At 46.8% G+C, this 25,864-nt stretch overlaps 1 protein-coding gene across 1 annotated transcript; it reads left to right on the top strand.

The window, feature by feature from the left end:
- LOC124020935 (Golgi apparatus protein 1-like) lies at positions 1–25,864 on the top strand. The gene is made up of 8 exons (XM_046336245.1): positions 1–339; positions 7,299–7,328; positions 10,854–10,940; positions 14,644–14,859; positions 16,743–16,946; positions 17,831–17,902; positions 21,171–21,357; positions 25,338–25,864. Exons 1-8 carry the CDS (start codon positions 1–3, stop codon positions 25,862–25,864), a joined length of 1,662 nt encoding a protein of 553 aa, XP_046192201.1.

The following is a 25,864-nucleotide window of genomic DNA, read 5'->3' as shown; positions in this document are numbered from 1 at the left end:
ATGGCGGCGAGCGGACGTGTTCACCTACTCTTACTGCTGATGTCAGTGCCATTCTGTCTGTGTACCGTTCAAGGATTGAAAGCACCTAGCGGCAATGGAAACGGACTCAGTAATCCGCCAGCAAACCCTCCGGTTCCCGTTAATATTATTGGAGCGCCCGGTCCAGTCAACAACGTCCCAGTTGCTCCTGCTGTTGCGGCCATGACGCAGCCTCGGAGGGCTACCGGGTGGAAGCTGGCGGAGGAGCTGTCCTGCCGGGACGACTTGACCCGGCTTTGTCCCAAACACACATGGAGCAACAATTTAGCTGTCCTGGAGTGTTTACAGGACAGAAAGGAGGTAAAACGGGATTTGGGATTTGTGGCGACGTGTTTTGTTCGCGAGTGTGCCTGCCTGTGTGTCGTGTGTGTGTGTGTGTGTGTGTGTGTGTGTGTGTGTGTGTGTGTGTGTGTGTGTGTGTGTGTGTGTGTGTGTGTGTGTGTGTGTGTGTGTGTGTGTGTGTGTGCCTTTCGCATGTCAATGCGACAACAGTCAGGTAAGGCACATCTTCATTCCACATCATCGCCGATGGTCTTCTTGTTCTCCTTAGTAAAACATGGCTCCAGATTCTCCAGTGACAGCAAAGCTAATTGGTCTAAATTAAATGCAAAGCAAAGAGCTCCGTTTTATCAGCGGCAAAATAATTGAACAATGTTTCATCACCGCGATAGAAGCCTGATATATCCTCTGGTGTCCACTGTATCTCATCAAAGACCGTTCCAGAAGGAAACAGTCAGGAGCTTTATTCATAGTATTTAGTCAATGAATGTCATTTCATTACTAAAACGAGTCTCTAATGACGACAACAAAAAAACGCATACATTGCAGTAAACTGACTAATGCGGTAATGAATGACGGACGGCCGTTTTTTAGAAGTCTCATTAGGAAGCGATTCCACTGTTCTGGAATGACGCTCAGACTCAGATTAAAAAATAAATAAAATCCATGGATTTCAAAGTTTAACACCGTAACTATATGCACAAGGACTGTGATTTACACAAAACATATTTGACCTGCTTGGAGAACAGTGAAGATGCAGTTTGGGAAACAGAATAAAGGTTTGTAGTTGCCATTATTCTGTTAACACAACAGCGTCTACACTGTTATTCAAGTAAATTTTATCAAATGTTCTGGTTAAAATGCTGAAAGAGAAAAGAGGCTTCCTGATCTGGCCTTGTAATTTAGCCTGGTCATTAATCCATGCAGGGTGGTGACTGAAGACTAATTAGATCTGCGTTTGGGTTGGGGGTTCGCTTTGATCTGGTTGTCTCTCAGGTGTGTCCGTGTCATTCAATAACAACAACAACAAGACCAGTAGTGAGTACAGAGAGGTCAACTATGGAGAGAACAACGTTTTGAAGTTGAGGACGTCTCCCGTCTACACGGTCAGATAGTTCAGTTGTATGTGTAGTCTGAAGCCTACGCTGACCTTGTGTTGAGCCCAGCCAGACAGCTGACATGGCCGCTCTCCTGTCACCCAGCTATCGAGCTGATATTTCTCTTGTTCAAATCACTTAATGGGAACATAGTAAGAGCCAGTGTCTGGAATGTGTTTCATAACACACTCGTTTAACAATTCCTTAGGACAGGAGCTTGCAACTTCGTTGTAAAAAACATGTTACCGTGCCACTACCGATGCCGGCGGTCTTCCGTCAGCTGTAAAACACAATATTATGTAGCTGGTTAGTACCTAGGATAGGATAGGTACTAAGTATTCCCTCTCACCCCCCCCTTTAAGATTTAGATGCACTATTGTAAAGTGACTGTTCCACTGGATGTCATAAGGTGAATGCACCAATTTGTAAGTCGCTCTGGATAAGAGCGTCTGCTAAATGACTTAAATGTAATGTAAATGAAACTTGTCTCCCCGTTTGTCCTGCCTGCTGTTAGGGCCGTTTCCCTGGGAGACAGATCCCTGAACCAATATCCCGACAGGTGTAGGTACCATGTGGACGTTTCACAAACATCGCCCAGCTTCAGTGTAGATATACCAACTAATAATCAATGGACAGGTTACGAAGACAACACTGTTGTGCTGTAAATATCACCCTGTAAATATCACCCTGTAAATATCACCCTGTTGTGCTGTAAATATCACCCTGCTGTAAATATCATCCTGCTGTAAATATCATCCTGCTTTAAATATCATCCTGTAAATATCATCCTGTTGTGCTGTAAATATCATCCTGTAAATATCACCCTGTTGTGCTGTAAATATCATCCTGCTGTAAATATCACCCTGTTGTGCTGTAAATATCACCCTGTTGTGCTGTAAATATCATCCTGTAAATATCATCCTGTTGTGCTGTAAATATCATCCTGTAAATATCAAATCATCTGTAAATATCATCCTGTAAATGTCATCCTGTAAATATCATCCTGCTTTAAATATCATCCTGTAAATATCATCCTGTTGTGCTGTAAATATCATCCTGTAAATATCACCCTGTTGTGCTGTAAATATCATCCTGCTGTAAATATCACCCTGTTGTGCTGTAAATATCATCCTGTTGTGCTGTAAATATCATCCTGTAAATATCATCCTGCTGTAAATATCACCCTGTTGTGCTGTAAATATCATCCTGTTATGCTGTAAATATCATCCTGCTGTAAATATCATCCTGTTGTGCTGTAAATATCATCCTGTTGTGCTGTAAATATCATCCTGTTGTGCTGTAAATATCATCCTGTTGTGCTGTAAATATCATCCTGTTGTGCTGTAAATATCACCCTGTTGTGCTGTAAATATCATCCTGTTGTGCTGTAAATTTCATCCTGTTATGCTGTAAATATCATCCTGTTGTAAATATCATCCTGTTGTAAATATCACCCTTGTTGTAAATATCACACTGTTGTAAAAATATCACACTGTTGTGCTGTAAATTTCATCCTGTTGTAAATATCATCACTGTTGTAAATATCACCCTGTTGTAAATATCATCCTGTTATGCTCCTAAATATCACCCTGTTGTAAATATCACACTGTTGTAAATATCACCCTGTTGTAAATATCATCCTGTTATGCTGTAAATTTCATCCTGTTGTAAATATCACACTGTTGTAAATATCACCCTGTTGTAAATATCATCCTGTTATGCTGTAAATATCATCCTGTTGTAAATATCACACTGTTGTAAATATCACCCTGTTGTAAATATCATCCTGTTATGCTGTAAATATCACCCTGTTGTGCTGTAAATATCACACTGTTGTAAATATCACCCTGTTGTAAATATCACCCTGTTGTAAATATCATCCTGTTGTGTAAATATCACCTGTTGTAAATATCACCCTGTTGTAAATATCATCCTGTTGTAAATATCACCCTGTTGTGCTGTAAATATCACCCTGTTGTGTTGTAAATGTTATGCTGTAAATATCACCCTGTTGTGCTGTAAATATCACCCTGTTGTGCTGTAAATTTCATCCTGTTGTAAATATCACCCTGTTGTGCTGTAAATATCATCCTGTTGTAAATATCACCCTGTAAATATCTTCCTGTTGTGTTGTAAATATCACCCTGTTGTGCTGTAAATATCATCCTGTAAATATCATGCTGTTGTGTTGTAAATATCATCCTGTTGTAATAATAATAATAAATAATAATAATAATAATAATATCACACTGTTGTGTTGTAAATATCATCCTGTTGTGCTGTAAATATCACACTGTTGTGCTGTAAATATCACACTGTTGTGTTGTAAATATCATGCTGTTGTGTTGTAAATATCATCCTGTTGTAATAATAATAATAAATAATAATAATAATATCACACTGTTGTGTTGTAAATATCATCCTGTTGTGTTGTAAATATCATCCTGTTGTGCTGTAAATATCACACTGTTGTGCTGTAAATATCACACTGTTGTGCTGTAAATATCACACTGTTGTGCTGTAAATATCACACTGTTGTGCTGTAAATATCATCCTGTTGTGTTGTAAATGTCACCCTGTTGTGTTGTAAATATCATCCTGTTGTGCTGTAAATATCACCCTGTTGTAAATATCACACTGTTGTAAATATCACACTGTTGTGCTGTAAATATCACCCTGTTGTGTTGTAAATATCACCCTGTTGTGCTGTAAATATCACACTGTTGTGCTTATGAAGACAGTCTGTCTAGACTGTACCTAACACGTCAGTTATGTAGAGTACAACTTCAGCGGTCTTACCGGAACTAGAATGGCATTTCTGTCTGTCTACCACACTGACATGGACAGCTCTCTGGGTGAGGTTCTGTCTAACACACTGACATGTACAGCTCTCTGGGTGAGGTTCTGTCTAACACACTGACATGTACAGCTCTCTGGGTGAGGTTCTGTCTGTCTACCACACTGACATGTACAGCTCTCTGGGTGAGGTTCTGTCTGTCTACCACACTGACATGTACAGCTCTCTGGGTGAGGGTCTGTCTAACACACTGACATGTACAGCTCTCTGGGTGAGGGTCTGTCTAACACACTGACATGTACAGCTCTCTGGGTGAGGTTCTGTCTAACACACTGACATGTACAGCTCTCTGGGTGAGGTTCTGTCTAACACACTGACATGTACAGCTCTCTGGGTGAGGTTCTGTCTAACACACTGACATGTACAGCTCTCTGGGTGAGGTTCTGTCTGTCTAACACACTGACATGTACAGCTCTCTGGGTGAGGTTCTGTCTGTCTAACACACTGACATGTACAGCTCTCTGGGTGAGGTTCTGTCTGTCTAACACACTGACATGTACAGCTCTCTGGGTGAGGTTCTGTCTAACACACTGAGTACAGCTCTCTGGGTGAGGTTCTGTCTAACACACTGACATGTACAGCTCTCTGGGTGAGGTTCTGTCTGTCGAACACACTGACATGTACAGCTCTCTGGGTGAGTTCCTCTGTCAGACACCAGCCCTAACTAATGGTTCACCTCTGACATGACACAGCTCTCTGGGTTCCTCTGGTTCCTCTGTCAGACACACTGACATGTTCAGCTCTCTGGGACAGACACCAGCCCTAACTAATGGTTCCTCTGACATCTGTACAGCACCAGCCCTAACTGATGGTTCCTCTGGTTTCCTCTGTAGGACAGACACCAGCCCTAACATGTAGGACAGACACCAGCCCTAACTAATGGTTCCTCTGTAACTAATGGTTCCTCTGGTTCCTCTGTAGGACAGACACCAACCTAACTAATGGTCCCTCTGGTTCCTCTGTAGGACAGACACCAGCCCTAACTAATGGTTCCTCTGGTTCCTCTGTAGGACAGACACCAGCCCTAAACAATGGTTCCTCTGTGGACAGACACCAGCCCTAAACTGTTCCTCTGTAGGACAGACACCAGCCCTAACTAATGGTTCCTCTGTAGGACAGACACCAGCCCTAACTAATGGTTCCTCTGGTTCCTCTGTAGGACAGACACCAGCCCTAACTAATGGTTCCTCTGGTTCCTCTGTAGGACAGACACCAGCCCTAAACAATGGTTCCTCTGTAGGACAGACACCAGCCCTAAACAATGGTTCCTCTGTAGGACAGACACCAGCCCTAACTAATGGTTCCTCTGTAGGACAGACACCAGCCCTAACTAATGGTTCCTCTGGTTCCTCTGTAGGACAGACACCAGCCCTAACTGATGGTTCCTCTGGTTCCTCTGTAGGACAGACACCAGCCCTAACTAATGGTTCCTCTGTAGGACAGACACCAGCCCTAACTAATGGTTCCTCTGTAGGACAGACACAGCCCTAACTAATGGTTCCTCTGGTTCCTCTGTAGGACAGACACCAACCCTAACTAATGGTCCCTCTGGTTCCTCTGTAGGACAGACACCAGCCCTAACTAATGGTTCCTCTGTAGGACAGACACCAGCCCTAAACAATGGTTCCTCTGTAGGACAGACACCAGCCCTAGACAGACCAGCCCTAACTAATGGTTCCTCTGTAGGACAGACACCAGCCCTAACTAATGGTTCCTCTGGTTCCTCTGTAGGACAGACACCAGCCCTAACTAATGGTTCCTCTGGTTCCTCTGTAGGACAGACACCAGCCCTAAACAATGGTTCCTCTGTAGGACAGACACCAGCCCTAAACAATGGTTCCTCTGGTTCAGACACCAGCCCTAACTAATGGTTCCTCTGTAGGACAGACACCAGCCCTAACTAATGGTTCCTCTGGTTCCTCTGTAGGACAGACACCAGCCCTAACTAATGGTTCCTCTGGTTCCTCTGGGACAGACACCAGCCCTAAACAATGGTTCCTCTGTAGGACAGACACCAGCCCTAAACAATGGTTCCTCTGTAGGACAGACACCAGCCCTAACTAATGGTTCCTCTGGGACAGACACCAGCCCTAAACAATGGTTCCTCTGTAGGACAGACACCAGCCCTAAACAATGGTTCCTCTGTAGGACAGACACCAGCCCTAAACAATGGTTCCTCTGTAGGACAGACACCAGCCCTAACTAATGGTTCCTCTGTAGGACAGACACCAGCCCTAACTAATGGTTCCTCTGGTTCCTCTGTAGGACAGACACCAGCCCTAACTAATGGTTCCTCTGGTTCCTCTGTAGGACAGACACCAGCCCTAAACAATGGTTCCTCTGTAGGACAGACACCAGCCCTAAACAATGGTTCCTCTGTAGGACAGACACCAGCCCTAAACAATGGTTCCTCTGTAGGACAGACACCAGCCCTAAACAATGGTTCCTCTGTAGGACAGACACCAGCCCTAAACAATGGTTCCTCTGTAGGACAGACACCAGCCCTAACTAATGGTTCCTCTGTAGGACAGACACCAGCCCTAACTAATGGTTCCTCTGGTTCCTCTGTAGGACAGACACCAGCCCTAACTAATGGTTCCTCTGGTTCCTCTGTAGGACAGACACCAGCCCTAAACAATGGTTCCTCTGGGACAGACACCAGCCCTAAACAATGGTTCTCTGTAGGACAGACACCCCTAACTAATGCCCTGTAAACACCAGCCCTAACTAATGGTCCCTCTGTAGGACAGACACCAGCCCTAAACTAATGGTTCCTCTGGTTCCTCTGTAGGACAGACACCAGCCCTAACTAATGGTTCCTCTGTTCCTCTGTAGGACAGACACCAGCCCTAACTAATGGAGGTTCTCATATATTTATAACCGCCAGCTCAGTAACACTAAGAGGCCTTCAATAAAACCTGTCGGGGGTGAAGTAGTGGAGGTGTGTGTGTGCTCTCATCTTCTGTAAAGACTGAGTAAAAAGCGTCTTGATCTTGAGTCTAATACCTGTGTTTCTCTCTTTCCAGGAAACCGAGATTGCTGTCGACTGCAACCATGTAAGTGCTCCTCTCTCTCTCTCGCCCTCTCTCTCTCTCTTTCGCCCCTCTCTCTCTTTCGCCCCTCTCTCTCTCTCTCTCGCCCTCTCTCTTCTTTCCCTCTCTCTCTCTCTCTCGCCCCCTCTCTCTCTCTCTCTCGCCCCCTCTCTCTCTCCTTCCTCGCTCTCTCTCTGGCAGGAGAAGACCTCTCTCTCTCTCTCTTCTCTCTCTCTCCTCATCTTGACACAGTTTCCCCTCCGGAGGTGACGGCATTTTCACATGGCAGGAGAAGACCTCACCTCCGGAAGTGTAGTTCAGTCAATGTGGAGATCGTATGATTTGAAAAGAGGATCACTCTTCCAAGTTGTGGCTTCTAGATGTTAATAGGATCACTACAGTTCGTTGTGGTTGTTAATAGGATCACTACAGTTCGTTGTGGCTGCTAGATGTTAATAGGATCACTACAGTTCGTTGTGGCTGCTAGATGTTAATAGGATCACTACAGTTCGTTGTGGCTGCTAGATGTTAATAGGATCACTACAGTTCGTTGTGGTTGTTAATAGGATCACTACAGTTCGTTGTGGTTGTTAATAGGATCACTACAGTTCGTTGTGGTTGTTAATGCTAGACGTTGTTAATAGGATCACTACAGTTCGTTGTGGTTGTTAATAGGATCACTACAGTTCGTTGTGGTTGCTAGATGTTAATAGGATCACTACAGTTCGTTGTGGCTGCTAGACGTTAATAGGATCACTACAGTTTGTTGTGGTTGTTAATAGGATCACTACAGTTCGTTGTGGTTGTTAATAGGATCACTACAGTTCGTTGTGGTTGCTAGATGTTAATAGGATCACTACAGTTCGTTGTGGTTGTTAATAGGATCACTACAGTTCGTTGTGGTGGTTGTTAATAGGATCACTACAGTTCGTTGTGGTTGTTAATAGGATCACTACAGTTCGTTGTGGTTGTTAATAGGATCACTACAGTTCGTTGTGGTTGTTAATAGGATCACTACAGTTCGTTGTGGCTGCTAGATGTTAATAGGATCACTACAGTTCGTTGTGGCTGCTAGATGTTAATAGGATCACTACAGTTCGTTGTGGTTGCTAGATGTTAATAGGATCACTACAGTTCGTTGTGGCTGCTAGATGTTAATAGGATCACTACAGTTCGTTGTGGCTGCTAGATGTTAATAGGATCACTACAATTCGTTGTGGTTGTTAATAGGATCACTACAGTTCGTTGTGGTTGCTAGATGTTAATGGATCACTACAGTTCGTTGTGGTTGTTAATAGGATCACTACAGTTCTTGTGGTTGTTATCCCTCAGTCAATCTACAGGAACTATTCAGACCCCTTGACTTTCTCCACATTTTGTTACGTTAGACTTATGGATTAAATAGTCCCGCCCCCTCATCCCCCTCAAATCTACACACAATACCCCATAATGACATCACAATACCCCATAATGACATCACAATACCCCATAATGACATCACAATACCCCATAATGACATCACAATACCCCATAATGACAAAGAAAAAAACAGATTTTTAGAAGTTTGTGCAAATGTATAGAAGTTGTTGAAGCACCGTTAGCTGTCTTTTAACCTCGACTCAGTTTGTTTTTTATTTCTAATTCAGATGCAAACGTTTCTAAAAACCTGTTGTCACTTTATTATGGCGTATTGTGTGTAGATTGATGAGCAACACGTTTCATTGAATCTATTTTAGACTAACATAACAGAAGGGGTGTTTTGGGTCTGGAGATGCGGGGGTGTTTTGGGTCTGGAGATGCGGGGGTGTTTTGGGTCTGGAGATGCGGGGGTGTTTTGGGTCTGGAGATGCGGGGGTGTTTTGGGTCTGGAGATGCGGGGTGTTTTGGGTCTGGAGATGCGGGGTGTTTTGGGTCTGGAGACGCGGGGTGTTTTGGGTCTGGAGACGCGGGGTGTTTTGGGTCTGGAGACGCGGGGTGTTTTGGGTCTGGAGATTATTATTATTTTTAATTTTTACCTTTATTTAACCAGGCAAGTCAGTTAAGAACATATTCTTATTTTCAATGACGGCCTGGGAACAGTGGGTTTAACTGCCTGTTCAGGGGCAGAACGACAGACCTTGTCAGCTCAGGGGTTTGAACTCGCAACCTTCCGGTTACTCACAACCTTCCGGTTACTAGTCCAACGCTCTAACCACTAGGCTACGCTGCCGCCCCACTAGGCTATACCCCCCCCGTGTCATGGTAGGGATAGCAGACGGCTAGTGACTCTTTCACCCCCCGTGTCATGGTAGGGAAAGCAGATGGCTAGTGACTCTTTCACCCCCACCCCCTGTCTCATTGTAGGGATAGCAGATGGCTAGTGATTCTTTCACCCCCTCCCCTGTCTCATGGTAGGGATAGCAGACGGCTAGTGACTCTTTCACCCCCTCCCCCCGTCTCATGGTAGGGATAGCAGACGGCTAGTGACTCTTTCACCCCCTCCCCCCGTCTCATGGTAGGGATAGCAGACGGCTAGTGACTCTTTCACCCCCCCCCCGTCTTTCTCTGTCTGTGTCTGTCTGTGTGTCTCATGGTCTCTCTCTGTCTGTGTCTGTCTGTGTGTCTCATGGTCTCTGTCTGTCTGTGTCTGTCTGTGTGTCTCATGGTCTCTCTCTGTCTGTGTCTGTCTGTGTGTCTCATGGTCTCTCTCTGTCTGTGTCTGTCTGTGTGTCTCATGGTCTCTCTCTGTCTGTGTCTGTCTGTGTGTCTCATGGTCTCTCTCTGTCTGTGTGTGTCTCATGGTCTCTCTCTGTCTGTCTGTGTGTGTCTCATGGTCTCTCTCTGTCTGTCTGTGTGTGTCTCATGGTCTCTCTCTGTCTGTCTGTCTGTGTGTCTCATGGTCTCTCTCTGTCTGTGTCTGTCTGTGTGTCTCATGGTCTCTCTCTGTCTGTGTGTGTCTCATGGTCTCTCTCTGTCTGTGTGTGTCTCATGGTCTCTCTCTGTCTGTCTGTCTGTGTGTCTCATGGTCTCTCTCTGTCTGTCTGTGTGTCTCATGGTCTCTCTCTGTCTGTGTCTGTCTGTGTGTCTCATGGTCTCTGTCTGTGTCTGTCTGTGTGTCTCATGGTCTCTGTCTGTGTCTGTCTGTGTGTCTCATGGTCTCTGTGTGTGTCTGTCTGTGTGTCTCATGGTCTCTCTCTGTGTGTGTCTGTCTGTGTGTCTCATGGTCTCTCTCTGTGTGTGTCTGTCTGTGTGTCTCATGGTCTGTCTCTGTGTGTCTCATGGTCTCTGTCTGTCTGTCTGTCTGTGTGTCTCATGGTCTCTGTCTGTCTGTCTGTGTGTCTCATGGTCTCTGTCTGTCTGTCTGTGTGTCTCATGGTCTCTGTGTGTCTCATGGTCTCTCTCTGTCTCTGTGTGTCTCATGGTCTCTCTCTGTCTCTGTGTGTCTCATGGTCTCTCTCTGTCTCTGTGTGTCTCATGGTCTCTCTCTGTCTCTGTGTGTCTCATGGTCTCTGTCTGTCTGTCTGTCTGTCTGTCTGTGTGTCTCATGGTCTCTCTCCTTCTTCCCTCCAGTTGCTATGGAACTACAAGCTGAACCTGACAATGGATCCCAAGTTTGAGTCTGTCGCCATGGAGATCTGCAAGAGTACTATCACTGAGGTTCGACACACACACACACACACACACACACACACACACACACACACACACACACACACACACACACACACACACACACACCGTAGGGACTGTGGCCATGGAGATCTGCAAGAGTACTATCACTGAGGTTACTCTCTCTCACACACACACACACACACACACACACACACACACACACACACCGTAGGGACTGTGGCCATGGAGATCTGCAAGAGTACTATCACTGAGGTTACTCTCTCTCACACACACACACACACACACACACACACACACACACACACACACACACACACACACACACACACACACACACCGTAGGGACTGTGGCCATGGAGATCTGCAAGAGTACTATCACTGAGGTTAGTCACACACACACACACACACACACACACACACACACACACACACACCGTAGGGACTGTGGCCATGGAGATCTGCAGGAGTACTATCACTGAGGTTAGTCACACACACACACACCGTAGGGACTGTGGCCATGGAGATCTGCAAGAGTACTATCACTGAGGTTACTCTCTCTCACACACACACACACACACACACACACACACACACACACACACACACACACACACACACACACACACCGTAGGGACTGTGGCCATGGAGATCTGCAAGAGTACTATCACTGAGGTTAGTCACACACACACACCGTAGGGACTGTGGCCATGGAGATCTGCAGGAGTACTATCACTGAGGTTAGTCACACACACACCGTAGGGACTGTGGGCACTAAATGTCACCTGTAGGGACTGTGGGCACTACCTGTCACCTGTAGGGACTGTGGGCACTACCTGTCACCTGTAGGGACTGTGGGCACTACCTGTCACCTGTAGGGACTGTGGGCACCACCTGTCCCCTGTAGGGCCACAGGCTCTGCATCCCCAGTGGCCCTAGTAAGGAGACAGTGGGTTTTCCATCACAATGAGTCTGTATGGACCGGCTCTTACTGTTACTGCCAGGGGCCTTCAATCCCCCCACATTGTTAAAGAGACGGTTACTACCAGGGGCATTCAATCCCCCCACATTATTAAAGAGACGGTTACTACCAGGGCCTTCAATCCCCCCACATTATTAAAGAGACGGTTACTGCCAGGGGTCTTCTAGCCAGGCCATCTAGCCAGGTCACCTAGCCATCTACACAGCCTTTCCTTCTCAGCCAGGCCACCTAGCCAGGTCATCTAACCAGGTCATCTTCTCAGCCAGGCCCCCTAGCCAGGCCACCTAGCCAGGCCACCTACTCAGCCTTTCCTTCTCAGCCAGTCCACCGAGCCAGGCCACCGAGCCAGGCCACCTAGCCAGGCCATCTACTCAGGCCATCTACTCAGCCTTTACTTCTCAGCCAGGTCACCTAGCCAGGTCACCTACTCAGCCAGGTCACCTACTCAGCCAGGTCACCTACTCAGCCAGGTCACCTACTCAGCCAGGCCATCTACTCAGCCAGGCCATCTACTCAGCCAGGCCATCTACTCAGCCAGGCCATCTACTCAGCCAGGCCATCTACTCAGCCAGGCCATCTACTCAGCCAGGCCATCTACAGCCAGGCCATCTACTCAGCCAGGCCATCTACTCAGCCAGGCCATCTACTCAGCCAGGCCATCTACTCAGCCAGGCCATCTACTCAGCCAGGCCATCTACTCAGCCAGGCCATCTACTCAGCCAGGCCATCTACTCAGCCAGGCCATCTACTCAGCCAGGCCATCTACTCTAGCCAGGCCATCTCATCTAGCCAGGCCATCTCATCTAGCCAGGCCATCTCATCTAGCCAGGCCATCTCATCTAGCCAGGTCATCTCATCTAGCCAGGCCAGGCCATCCCATCTAGCCAGGCCAGGCCATCCCATCTAGCCAGGCCAGGCCATCCCATCTAGCCAGGCCAGGCCATCCCATCTAGCCAGGCCAGGCCATCCCATCTAGCCAGGCCAGGCCATCCCATCTAGCCAGGCCAGGCCATCCCATCTAGCCAGGCCAGGCCATCCCATCTAGCCAGGCCAGGCCATCCCATCTAGCCAGGCCAGGCCATCCCATCTAGCCAGGCCAGGCCATCCCATCTAGCCAGGCCAGGCCATCCCATCTAGCCAGGCCAGGCCATCCCATCTAGCCAGGCCAGGCCATCCCATCTAGCCAGGCCAGGCCATCCCATCTAGCCAGGCCAGGCCATCCCATCTAGCCAGGCCAGGCCATCCCATCTAGCCAGGCCAGGCCATCCCATCTAGCCAGGCCAGGCCATCCCATCTAGCCAGGCCAGGCCATCCCATCTAGCCAGGCCAGGCCATCCCATCTAGCCAGGCCAGGCCATCCCATCTAGCCAGGCCAGGCCATCCCATCTAGCCAGGCCAGGCCATCCCATCTAGCCAGGCCAGGCCATCCCATCTAGCCAGGTCATCCCATCTAGCCAGGTCATCCCATCTAGCCAGGTCATCCCATCTAGCCAGGTCAGGTCAACCCATCTAGCCAGGCCAGGTCAACCCATCTAGCCAGGCCAACCCATCTAGCCAGGTCAACCCATCTAGCCAGGTCAACCCATCTAGCCAGGTCAACCCATCTAGCCAGGTCAACCCATCTAGCCAGGTCATCCCATCTAGCCAGGTCATCTAGCCAGGTCATCCCATCTAGCCAGGTCATCTAGCCAGGTCATCCCATCTAGCCAGGTCATCTAGCCAGGTCATCCCATCTAGCCAGGTCATCTAGCCAGGTCATCTCATCTAGCCAGGTCATCTAGCCAGGTCATCTAGCCAGGTCATCTAGCCAGGTCATCCCATCTAGCCAGGTCATCTAGCCAGGTCATCCCATCTAGCCAGGTCATCTAGCCAGGTCATCCCATCTAGCCAGGTCATCTAGCCAGGTCATCCCATCTAGCCAGGTCATCTAGCCAGGTCATCCCATCTAGCCAGGTCATCTAGTCAGGTCATCCCATCTAGCCAGGTCATCTAGTCAGGTCATCCCATCTAGCCAGGTCATCTAGTCAGGTCATCCCATCTAGCCAGGTCATCTAGTCAGCTTTTCCTTCTCTTCTACTGGATGTTTTCAAAGGACAGGTTGTCATAGAGACGATAGAACTTCATCCAATCATTTAAAACACATCTTGTTACAGGTTTAACTCCTCTAAAACCTATCCTACTGTTCAATCCTATTAACAACGTCTGTTTAACTTCACCTTAGTGGTGTGTGTTGTATTCTAAGGAGTGTGTATTTCACCTCTGTCGCCCCCAGATTAAGGAGTGTGTATTTCACCTCTGCCCCCTCAGATTAAGGAGTGTGTATTTCACCTCTGCCCCCTCAGATTAAGGAGTGTGTATTTCACCTCTGCCCCCTCAGATTAAGGAGTGTGTATTTCACCTCTGCCTCCCCCAGATTAAGGAGTGTGTATTTCACCTCTGCCTCCCCCCCTCAGATTAAGGAGTGTGTATTTCACCTCTGCCCCCCCCCCTCAGATTAAGGAGTGTGTATTTCACCTCTGCCCCCCTCAGATTAAGGAGTGTGTATTTCACCTCTGCCCCCCTCAGATTAAGGAGTGTGTATTTTACCTCTGCCCCCCTCAGATTAAGGAGTGTGTATTTCACCTCTGCCCCCCCTCAGATTAAGGAGTGTGTATTTCACCTCTGCCCCCCTCAGATTAAGGAGTGTGTATTTCACCTCTGCCCCCCTCAGATTAAGGAGTGTGTATTTCACCTCTGCCCCCCCCTCAGATTAAGGAGTGTTCGGAGGAGGAGCGTGGTAAGGGTTACCTGGTGTCCTGCCTGGTGGATCACCGTGGTAACATCACAGAGTACCAGTGTCACCAGTACATCACCAAGATGACCTCTATCGTCTTCTCAGACTACAGACTCATCTGTGGCTTCATGGACAAGTGTAGAGAGGACATCAACACGCTACGCTGTGGAAGCATCAACGTTGGAGAGAAGGTGAGATGGGAGGGTGTGTTGTAGTGATACTCACAGGGAGGAAGGCTGAGGCACCGTTATCTCTCTGAGTTGTCTAGTGACTGGTCTCTGTTCTCCAGGTTACTGAGGACAGTGACTGGTCTCTGTTCTCCGGGTTACTGAGGACAGTGACTGGTCTCTGTTCTCCGGGTTACTGAGGACAGTGACTGGTCTCTGTTCTCCGGGTTACTGAGGACAGTGGCTGGTCTCTGTTCTCCGGGTTACTGAGGACAGTGGCTGGTCTCTGTTGTTCTCCGGGTTACTGAGGACAGTGGCTGGTCTCTGTTGTTCTCCGGGTTACTGAGGACAGTGACTGGTCTCTGTTGTTCTCCGGGTTACTGAGGACAGTGACTGGTCTCTGTTGTTCTCCGGGTTACTGAGGACAGTGACTGGTCTCTGTTGTTCTCCGGGTTACTGAGGACAGTGACTGGTCTCTGTTGTGCTCCGGGTTACTGAGGACAGTGACTGGTCTCTGTTGTGCTCCGGGTTACTGAGGACAGTGACTGGTCTCTGTTGTGCTCCGGGTTACTGAGGACAGTGACTGGTCTCTGTTGTGCTCCGGGTTACTGAGGACAGTGACTGGTCTCTGTTGTGCTCCGGGTTACTGAGGACAGTGACTGGTCTCTGTTGTGCTCCGGGTTACTGAGGACAGTGACTGGTCTCTGTTGTGCTCCGGGTTACTGAGGACAGTGACTGGTCTCTGTTGTGCTCCGGGTTACTGAGGACAGTGACTGGTCTCTGTTGTGCTCCGGGTTACTGAGGACAGTGACTGGTCTCTGTTGTGCTCCGGGTTACTGAGGACAGTGACTGGTCTCTGTTGTTCTCCGGGTTACTGAGGACAGTGACTGGTCTGTACTGAAGGATTTATCGTGTGGGAGGACAATGCAGATCAATACAGGTTGGATTACCGATGGGGTTTGTTGTTCACTGATTGGCCCTTTTTAATAGATATGGGACTTTATCAAGGTGGGACGTTGGCCCTTTAATAGATATGGGACTTTATCAAGGTGGGACGTTGGCCCTTTAATAGATATGGGACTTTATCGAGGTGGGACTTTGTTTTTTGAATTATTTGTGGATCTGTGTAATCTGAGGGAAATATGTGTCTCTGGTATGGTCATACATTTGAGTGCAGCTCAGTTTCCATCTCATTTTGTGGGTAGTGTGCACATAGCCTGTCTTCTCTAACCAGTGGGTAGTGTTGCACATAGCCTGTCTTCTCTTGAGAGCCTCTCTTACAGAAAACGTATTGAGATAAACTTTTGTTATTGACCAAATGCTTATTTTCCACCATAATTTGCAAATAAATTCATTAAAAATCCTACAATGTGATTTTCTGGATATTTTTCTAATTTTGTCTGTCATAGTTGAAGTGTACCTATGATGAAAATTACAGGCCTCTCATCTTTTTAAGTGGGAGAACTTGCACAATTGGTGGCTGACTAAATACTTTTTTGCCCCACTGTATATGAAGTTGATGCAAAGAGTCAATATTTGCAGTGTTGACCCTTCTTTTTCAAGACCTCTGCAATCTGCCCTGACATGCTGTCAATTAACTTCTGGGCCACATCCTGACTGATGGCAGCCCATTCTTTCCTAATCAATGCTTGGAGTTTGTCAGAATTTGTATCGAAGATCTAGGTGCTGCTCTAGGTCCTCCTTGATTGGTGACAGAAGCACCAGATCATCAACAAACAGTAGACATTAGACTTCAGATTGTAGTAGGGTGAGGCCTGGTGCTGTTACTGAGTTTAAGTATAACCAATTGGAACACTTTCTCTGCTCCTCTCTCCCTCTGCTCCCACCCTCACTCTGACCCCTCCCCTCCCTCCCCCTTACCTCACTACCCCCCCCCCCACCCCCAGGACATCCATTCACAGGGTGAGGTCATAGCGTGTCTGGAGAAAGCCTTAGTCCGAGAGGCGGAGCAACAGGACCAGGCTCATCCAATCAGAGAGGAGTGTAAGAAGAGCATCATGCGCGTAGCGGAGCTGTCGTCAGACGACTTCCACCTGGACAGATTCCTGTACTTCTCCTGCCGAGAGGACCGAGAACGCTTCTGTGAAAACGTACGCTGCTCATCTTGCCTTACATAACGGTCTCCCAAATGACAATTACCTGATGCAGGTTACTGAGGACAGTGACTGGTCTCTGTTGCTCGGGTTACTGAGGACGTTGACTGGTCTCTGTTCTTCGGTTACTGAGGACGTTGACTGGTCTCTGTTCTTTAGGTTACTGAGGACGTTGACTGGTCTCTGTTCTTTAGGTTACTGAGGACGTTGACTGGTCTCTGTTCTTCGGTTACTGAGGACAGTGACTGGTCTCTGTTGTTCGGGTTACTGAGGACAGTGACTGGTTGCTGTTCTTCTTCAAGTTACTGAGGACAGTGACTGGTCTCTGTTGTCCGGGTTACTGAGGACAGTGACTGGTCTCTGTGCTCTGGGTTACTGAGGACATTGACTGGTCTCTGTTGTTCGGGTTACTGAGGACAGTGACTGGTCTCTGTTCTTCTTCAGGTTACTATGGACAGTGACTGGTCTCTTTTCTTCGGGTTACTATGGACAGTGACTGGTCTCTTTTCTTCGGGTTACTATGGACAGTGACTGGTCTCTGTGTTGTTCGGGTTACTGAGGACAGTGACTGGTCTCTGTTGTTCGGGTTACTGAGGACAGTGACTGGTCTCTGTTCTTCGGGTTACTGAGGACGTTGACTGGTCTCTGTTCTTCGGGTTACTGAGGACAGTGACTGGTCTCTGTTGCTCGGGTTACTGAGGACAGTGACTGGTCTCTGTTGCTCGGGTTACTGAGGACAGTGACTGGTCTCTGTTCTTCTTCGGGTTACTGAGGACAGTGACTGGTCTCTGTTCTTCTTCGGGTTACTGAGGACAGTGACTGGTCTCTGTTCTCCGGGTTACTGAGGATGTTGACCGGCCTCTGTTTCTCTGTTCTTCCAGACCCAAGCAGGAGAGGGCAAGGTCTACAAGTGTCTCTTCAGCCACAAGTTTGAGGAGGCCATGTCTGAGAAGGTATGGAGAAAACCACTGATGGAGACGTGCAGACGATTTATATCAACATGTATATTTTTTATTATATACACTACATACAAACATATTGCATTTCTAGTAGAGGTCGACCGATTTTATGATTTTTCAACGCCGATACCGATTATTGGAGGATCAAAAAAAGGCCGATACCGATTATTGGAGGATCCAAAAAAAGCCGATACCGATTATTGGGGGATCCAAAAAAAAGCCGATACCGATTAATCGGCCGAACTTGTATTTATTTTATTTACAACAATAATAATAATAATAATAATATATGCCATTTAGCAGACGCTTTTATCCAAAGACTTACAGTCATGTGTGCATACATTCTACGTATGGGTGGTCCCGGGAATCGAACCCACTACCCTGGCGTTACAAGCGCCATGCTCTACCAACTGAGCTACAGAACACTTATTTTAACTACATATAATACATCAATAAAAATATATTTGGCCTCAAATAATGAAACATGTTCAATGTGGTTTAAATAATGCAAAAACAAAGTGTTGGAGAAGAAAGTAAAAGTGCAATATGTGCCATGTAAGAAAGCTAACGTTTAAGTTCCTTGCTCAGAACATGAGAACATATGAAAGCTGGTGGTTCCTTTTAACATGAGTCTTCAATATTCCCAGGTAAGAGGTTTTAGGTTGTAGTCATTATAGGAATTATAGGACTATTTCCCTATATACCATTTGTATTTCATATACCTTTGACTATTGGATGTTCTTATAGGCACTTTAGTATTGCCAGTGTAACAGTATAGCTTCCATCCCTCTCCTCGCTCCTACCCGGGCTCGAACCAGGAACACATCGACAACAGCCACCCTCGAAACAGCGTTACCCATCGCTCCACAAAAGCCGAGGGGAATAACTACTCTAAGTCTCAGAGCGAGTGACGTTTGAAACGCTATTAGCACGCACCCCGCTAACTCGCTAGCCATTTCACATCGGTTACACCAGCCATTAGGCTGATAGGCTTGAAGTCATAAACAGCGCTGTGCTTGCGAAGAGCTTCTGGCAAAACGCATGAAAGTGCTGTTTGAATGAATGCTTACGAGTCTGCTGCTGCCTACCATCGCTCAGTCAGACTGCTCTATCAAATCATAGACTTAATTATAACATAATAACACACAGAAATATGAGCCTTAGGTCATTAATATGGTCGAATCATTTCGAAAAAAACTAAACGTTTATTCTTTCAGTGAAATACGGAACCATTCGGTATTTTATCTAATGGATGGCATCCATAAGTCTAAATATTGCTGTTACATTGTACAACCTTCAATGTTATGTCATAATTACGTAAAATTCTGGCAAATTAGTTCGCAACGAGCCAGGCAGCCCAAACTGTTGCATATACCCTGACTCTGCGTGCAATTAACGCAAGAGAAGTGACACAATTTCACCTGGTTAATATTGCCTGCTAACCTGGATTTCTTTTAGCTACATATGCAGGTTTAAAAATATATACTTCTGTGTATTGATTTTAAGAAAGGCATTGGGGTGTTTATGGTTGGGTACAGTCTTCCAACGATTGTGCTTTTTTTTCCGCAAATGCGCTTTTGTTAAATCATCCCCCAGCGTTTCATCGATTATATGCAACGCAGGACACGCTAGATAACTACACATAGTTGATGACATTACTAGGTTAACTAGTGATTATGATTGTTTTTCATAAGTTAAGTTTAATGCTAGCTAGCAAATTACCTTGGCTTCTACTGCATTCACATAACAGGCAGGCTCTTTGTGGAGTGCAATGAGAGGCAGGTGGTTAGAGCGTTGGACTAGTTAACTGTAAAGTTGAATCCCAGAGCTGACAAGGTAAAAATCTGTTGTTCTGCCCCTGAACAAGGCAGTTAACCCACTGTTCCCCTGAACAAGGCAGTTAACCCACTGTTCCCCTGAACAAGGCAGTGAACAAGGCAGTTAACCCACTGTTCCCCTGAACAAGGCAGTTAACCCACTGTTCCCCTGAACAAGGCAGTTAACCCACTGTTCCCCTGAACAACTGTTCCCCTGAACAAGGCAGTTAACCCACTGTTCCCCTGAACAAGGCAGTTAACCCACTGTTCCCTGAACAAGGCAGTTAACCCACTGTTCCCCTGAACAAGGCAGTTAACCCACTGTTCCTAGGCATTCATTGAAAATAAGAATTTGTTCTTAACTGACTTGCCTGGTTAAATAAAGATGTAAAAAATATATATATAATACCGATTTCCGATTTATGAAATTGGCACTAATTAATCGGCCATTCCGATTTAATCGGTTGACCTCTAATTTCTAGTCCAAAATATTCCGGCACAGTCACTGCGTAGACAAACCCACAGTACTGTGTTAGGCTGGGAGAGAGGGAGATTTGTGGTCAGGACTGAGAATAAGAATGAAGCTACATGCTGTCAACAGCTTTGATGAAGCTTTTAGTGGTTGGATGTTGAACTACAGGCTTTATTAAAGTGTCATTCAAGGGGCGGCCAACAGTGGTTGGGTGTTGAACTACAGGCTTTATTAAAGGGTCATTAAAGGGGCCAACAGTGGTTGGGTGTTGAACTAAAGGCTTTATTAAAGGGGCGGCCAACAGTGGTTGGGTGTTGAACTACAGGCTTTATTAAAGGGTCATTAAAGGCGTCTGCCAACAGTGGTTGGGTGTTGAAAAAGGCTTTATTAAAGGGGCGGCCAACAGTGGTTGGGTGTTGAACTACAGGCTTTATTAAAGGGTCATTAAAGGGGCGGCCAACAGTGGTTGGGTGTTGAACTAAAGGCTTTATTAAAGGGGCGGCCAACAGTGGTTGGGTGTTGAACTACAGGCTTTATTAAAGGGTCATTAAAGGGGCGGCCAACAGTGGTTGGGTGTTGAACTACAGGCTTTATTAAAGGGTCATTAAAGGGGCGGCCAACAGTGGTTGGGTGTTGAACTAAAGGCTTTATTAAAGGGGCGGCCAACAGTGGTTGGGTGTTGAACTACAGGCTTTATTAAAGGCTTTATTAAAGGGGTGGCCAACAGTGGTTGGGTGTTGAACTACAGGCTTTATTAAAGGGTCATTAAAGGGGCGGCCAACAGTGGTTGGGTGTTGAACTTAAGGCTTTATTAAAGGGCGGCCAACAGTGAGCAGACATTTTCTTTCCCAAGCTGTCATTTTTTTTAGCTCCTATGCCATATTTGGACGTGTGTAAAAGCTCTCTTTTCATGTGACAATGACTAAAACTTCTCTGTCTCCCCTCCCTCCCTCCCTCCCCTCCCCTCCCTCAGTGTCGAGAGGCCCTGACCACGCGTCAGAAGCTGATAACCCAGGACTACAAGGTTAGCTACTCTCTGACCAAGGCCTGCAGGGCTGACCTCAGGAAGCACCGCTGTAACCTGGACACCAACATGCCCCGCGCTAGAGAGGCACGACTATCATATCTGCTGCTATGCCTGGAGTCTGCTGTACACAGGGGTGGGTGGAGGAGAGAGCGTGTGTGTGTACATGTGTATGAGGGGTGATAAATGCCATACATTAACTGTTGAATGTGTGTACATGTGTATGAGGGGTGATAAATGCCATTTAACTGTTGAATGTGTATACATGTGTATGAGGGTGATAAATGCCATACATTAACTGTTGAATGTGTGTACATGTGTATGAGGGGTGATAAATGCCATACATTAACTGTTGAATGTGTATACATGTGTATGAGGGGTGATAAATGCCATACATTAACTGTTGAATGTGTGTACATGTGTATGAGGGTGATAAATGCCATACATTAACTGTTGAATGTGTGTACATGTGTATGAGGGTGATAAATGCCATACATTAACTGTTGAATGTGTGTACATGTATGAGGGTGATAAATGCATGTGTATGAGGTATGAGGGGTGATAAATGCCATACATTAACTGTTGAATGTGTGTACATGTGTATGAGGGGTGATAAATGCCATACATTCAATGGTTAATGTTTGAGGGTTGATACTTGAAGGTGTGACTTGAACGTGTGTATTTAAGAATATATATTTTTATTGTTTGTGTAACGATACGAAGTGTCTGATTTAATTCAGTTCCTAACAGCTGCGTTAATGGAATTCACTCCACAATATAATAGCCAATGTATTAACAGGACCCCTGGGGGTTATAATGCCTGTATAGAAAACACACGAACCACAACTTTTTCAGTTAGTACATTTCAGGTCTGCTGAGCTCAAATGTGAACGTTGTGAAAATGCTGTGCAACTTCCAGCGTGCGTTTACTGTGAACACTGAGGCTGTACCTGCTACAGTTTTACTGTGAACACTGAGGCTGTACCTGCTACAGTTTTACTGTGAACACTGAGGCTGTACCTGCTACAGTTTTACTGTGAACACCGAGGCTGTACCTGCTACAGTTTTACTGTGAACACTGAGGCTGTACCCACTAAGTTACAGTTTTACTGTGAACACTGAGGCGGTACCTGCTTTAAGTTACAGTTTTACTGTGAACACCGAGGCTGTACCTGCTTTAAGTTACAGGTTTACTGTGAACACTGAGGCTGTACCTGCTGTAAGTTATAGTTTTACTGTGAACACTGAGGCTGTACCTGCTTTAAGTTACAGGTTTACTGTGAACACTGAGGCTGTACCTGCTTTAAGTTACAGGTTTACTGTGAACACTGAGACTGTACCTGCTTTAAGTTACAGGTTTACTGTGAACACTGAAACTGTACCTGCTTTAAGTTACAGTTTTACTGTGAACACTGAGGCTGTACCTGCTTTAAGTTACAGTTTTACTGTGAACACTGAGGCGGTACCTGCTTTAAGTTACAGGTTTACTGTGAACACTGAGGCGGTACCTGCTTTAAGTTACAGGTTTACTGTGAACACTGAGGCGGTACCTGCTTTAAGTTACAGGTTTACTGTGAACACTGAGGCTGGAGCCGCTTTAAGTTACAGTTTTAACAGTGGCCAAGTAGGCTACTGTGGCTATTTGATCATAATCTAGGCCTACCAGAGTGGCCTACCATCAAAAACAATGGAGAAAATGCATCCCATAACACTTTAACATGGAAATAGCTGTTCGATCATTCAGCCGACAGTTGCAGCCGATACAGGGAGTTTAGTGTAGGCCTACATTCCATGAGACATGCAGGGTTTGACCTGTTTATCCACTTGTCCTTCAGACAAGGTGACTGTTTGATGCAAGAAACCACTTCACAAAATAAAACGCACTATTATTCATGGTTGAATGGTCCAAATAATAACACATTTACACATTTAAGTAAAAAAAAAAAAATATATATATATATATATATATATATATAAAAAATCATGTTCATTTATGGCGTTTATCACCCCTCATTTACAGAGCATTTGAAAAGTATTCAGACACCTTGACTCCTTCTGTATTTTGTTACATTACAGACTTATTCAAAAATAAATTATGATTTTTAACCCAATACAGGTTTTTAGACATTCAGACCCTTTACTCAGTACTTTGTTGAAGCACCTTTGGCAGCGATTACAGCCTCCAGTCTTCTTGGGTATGACGCTACAAGCTTGGTACACCTGTATCTGGGGAGTTTCTCCCATTCTTCTTTGCAGATCCTCTCAAGCTCTGTCAGGTTGGATGGGGAGCGTCGCTGCACATTCAGAGACTAGTCTTGAAGCCACTCCTGAGTTTTCTTGGCTGTGTGCTTAGGGTTGTTGTGCTGTTGGAAGGTGAACCTCCGCCCCAGTCTGAGGACCTGAGCGCTTTGGAGCAGGTTTTCATCAAGGATCTCTGTACTTTGCTCCATTCGTCTTTCCCTCGATCCTGACTAGTCTCCGAGTCCCTGCCACTGAAAAACATCCCCACAGCATGATACTGCCACCACCATGTTTTACTCTTGGCAGTCAGGCCAAATATTTCAATCTTGGTTTCATCAGAGCAGAGGATCTTGTTTCTCATGGTCTGAAAGCCCTTTAGGTCCCTTTTGGCAAACTCCAAGCGAGCTGTCATGTGCCTTCCGTCTGGCCACTCTACTGTAAAGGTCTGATTGGTGGAGTGCTGCAGAGATGGTTGTCCTTCTAGAAGATTCTCCCATCTCCACAGAGGAACTCTGGAGCTCTGTCAGAGCGACCATCAGTTGCTTGGTCACCTCCCTGACCAAGGCCCTTCTCCCCGATTACTCATTTTGGCTGGGCGGCCAGCTCTAGGAAGAGTCTGGGTGGTTCCAAACTTCTTCCATTTAAGAATGATGGAGGCCACTGTGTCCTTGGGAACCTTCAATGCTGCAGAAATGTTTTGGTACCCTTCCCATGATCTGTGCCTCGACACAATCCTGTCCCAGAGCTCTAGGGACAATTCCTTCGACCTCAAGGCTTGGATTTTGCTCTGACATGCACTGTCAACTGAAGTGGTGTTGGAGGGCCAGTAGGAGGCACTCTTTCCTCTGGTCTAAAAAAAATATCCCAATGCCCCAGGACACTGCCCTGTGTAGGGTGCAGTCTTTCGGATGGGACGTTAAAACGGGTGTCCTGACTCTGAGGTCATTAAAGATCCCATGGCACTTATCGTAAGAGTAGGGGTGTTAACCCCGGTGTCCTGGCTAAATTCCCAATCTGGCCCTCAAACCATCATGGTCACCTAATAATCCCCAGTTTACAATTGGCTCATTCATCCCCCTCCTCTCCCCTGTAACTATTCCCCAGGTCGTTGCTACAAATGAGAACGTGTTCTCAGTCAACTTACTTGGTAAAATAACGGATAAATAAACAATTTAAAAAACTGTGGGACCTCATATAGACAGGTGTGTGTCTTTCTAAATCATGTCCAATCAATTGAATTTACCACAGGTGGACTCCAATAAAGTTGTAGAAACAGCTCAAGGATGATCAATTTCAAGTCTCAGAGCAAAGAGTCTGAATACCTATGTAAATAAGACATTTCTGTTTTTTAATTTCTAAAAATCTGTTTTCGGTGTGTCATTATGGGGTATTGTGGGTAGATTGATGGGAACATAAAATGTGGAAAACGTGAAGGAGTCTGAATACTTTCTGAATGTCTCTCTAACCAGGTCGTACTCCTCCCAGGTCGTACTCCTCCCAGGTCGTACTCCTCCCAGGTCTCCCCAGGATGCTGGTCTGAATGCCTCTCAACCCTATCCCCTCCTCTCTCCCCAGGTCTCCCCAGGATGCTGGTCTGAATGCCTCTCAACCCTATCCCCTCCTCTCTCCCCAGGTCTCCCCAGGATGCTGGTCTGAATGCCTCTCAACCCTATCCCCTCCTCTCTCCCCAGGTCTCCCCAGGTCTCCCCAGGATGCTGGTCTGAATGCCTCTCTAACCTATCCCCTCCTCTCTCCCCAGGTCTCCCCAGGATGCTGGTCTGAATGCCTCTCAACCCTATCCCCTCCTGTCTCCCCAGGTCTCCCCAGGATGCTGGTCTGAATGCCTCTCTAACCTATCCCCTCCTCTCTCCCCAGGTCGTACAGTGTCTGAGGACTGCCAGGGGGAGATGTTGGAGTACCGTAGGATGCTGATAGAGGATTTCTCTCTGAGTCCAGAAATAGTGCTCCACTGTAGAGGGGAGATCGAGACCCACTGCTCCGGACTCCACAGGAAAGGACGTACCCTCCACTGTCTGATGAGGGTGGGCCGGGGGACAAGGAAGCACAGGGGACGGACTCTGTCAGGCGCGGTGAGACGATGCACGCTGGCGACACAGCGCACACTGGCGACACAGCGCACACTGGCGACACAGCGCACGCTGGCGACACAGCGCACGCTGGCGACACAGCGCACGCTGGCGACACAGCGCACGCTGGCGACACAGCTGCACGCTGGCGACACAGAGCACGCTGGCGACACAGAGCACGCTGGCGACACAGAGCACGCTGGCGACACAGAGCACGCTGGCGACACAGAGCACGCTGGCGACACAGAGCACGCTGGCGACACAGAGACGACACAGAGCACGCTGACGACACAGAGACGACACAGAGCACGCTGA

The sequence above is a fragment of the Oncorhynchus gorbuscha genome, unplaced genomic scaffold (assembly GCF_021184085.1).
Source record: "Oncorhynchus gorbuscha isolate QuinsamMale2020 ecotype Even-year unplaced genomic scaffold, OgorEven_v1.0 Un_scaffold_998, whole genome shotgun sequence".
NCBI lineage: Eukaryota > Metazoa > Chordata > Actinopteri > Salmoniformes > Salmonidae > Oncorhynchus > Oncorhynchus gorbuscha.
The sequence above is the reverse complement of the archived record's forward strand: the minus strand, read 5'-3'. Positions and strand labels throughout refer to the sequence as shown.

Coding starts and splice junctions, on each gene's coding strand:
- LOC124020935 (XM_046336245.1), top strand. CDS start 1: ATGGCGGCGAGCGGACGTGTTCACCTACTCTTACTGCTGATGTCAGTG. Junction 14,860..16,742: donor GCATCAACGTTGGAGAGAAG/GTGAGATGGGAG, acceptor CCCCACCCCCAG/GACATCCATTCACAGGGTGA. Junction 17,903..21,170: donor AGGAGGCCATGTCTGAGAAG/GTATGGAGAAAA, acceptor CCCCTCCCTCAG/TGTCGAGAGGCCCTGACCAC.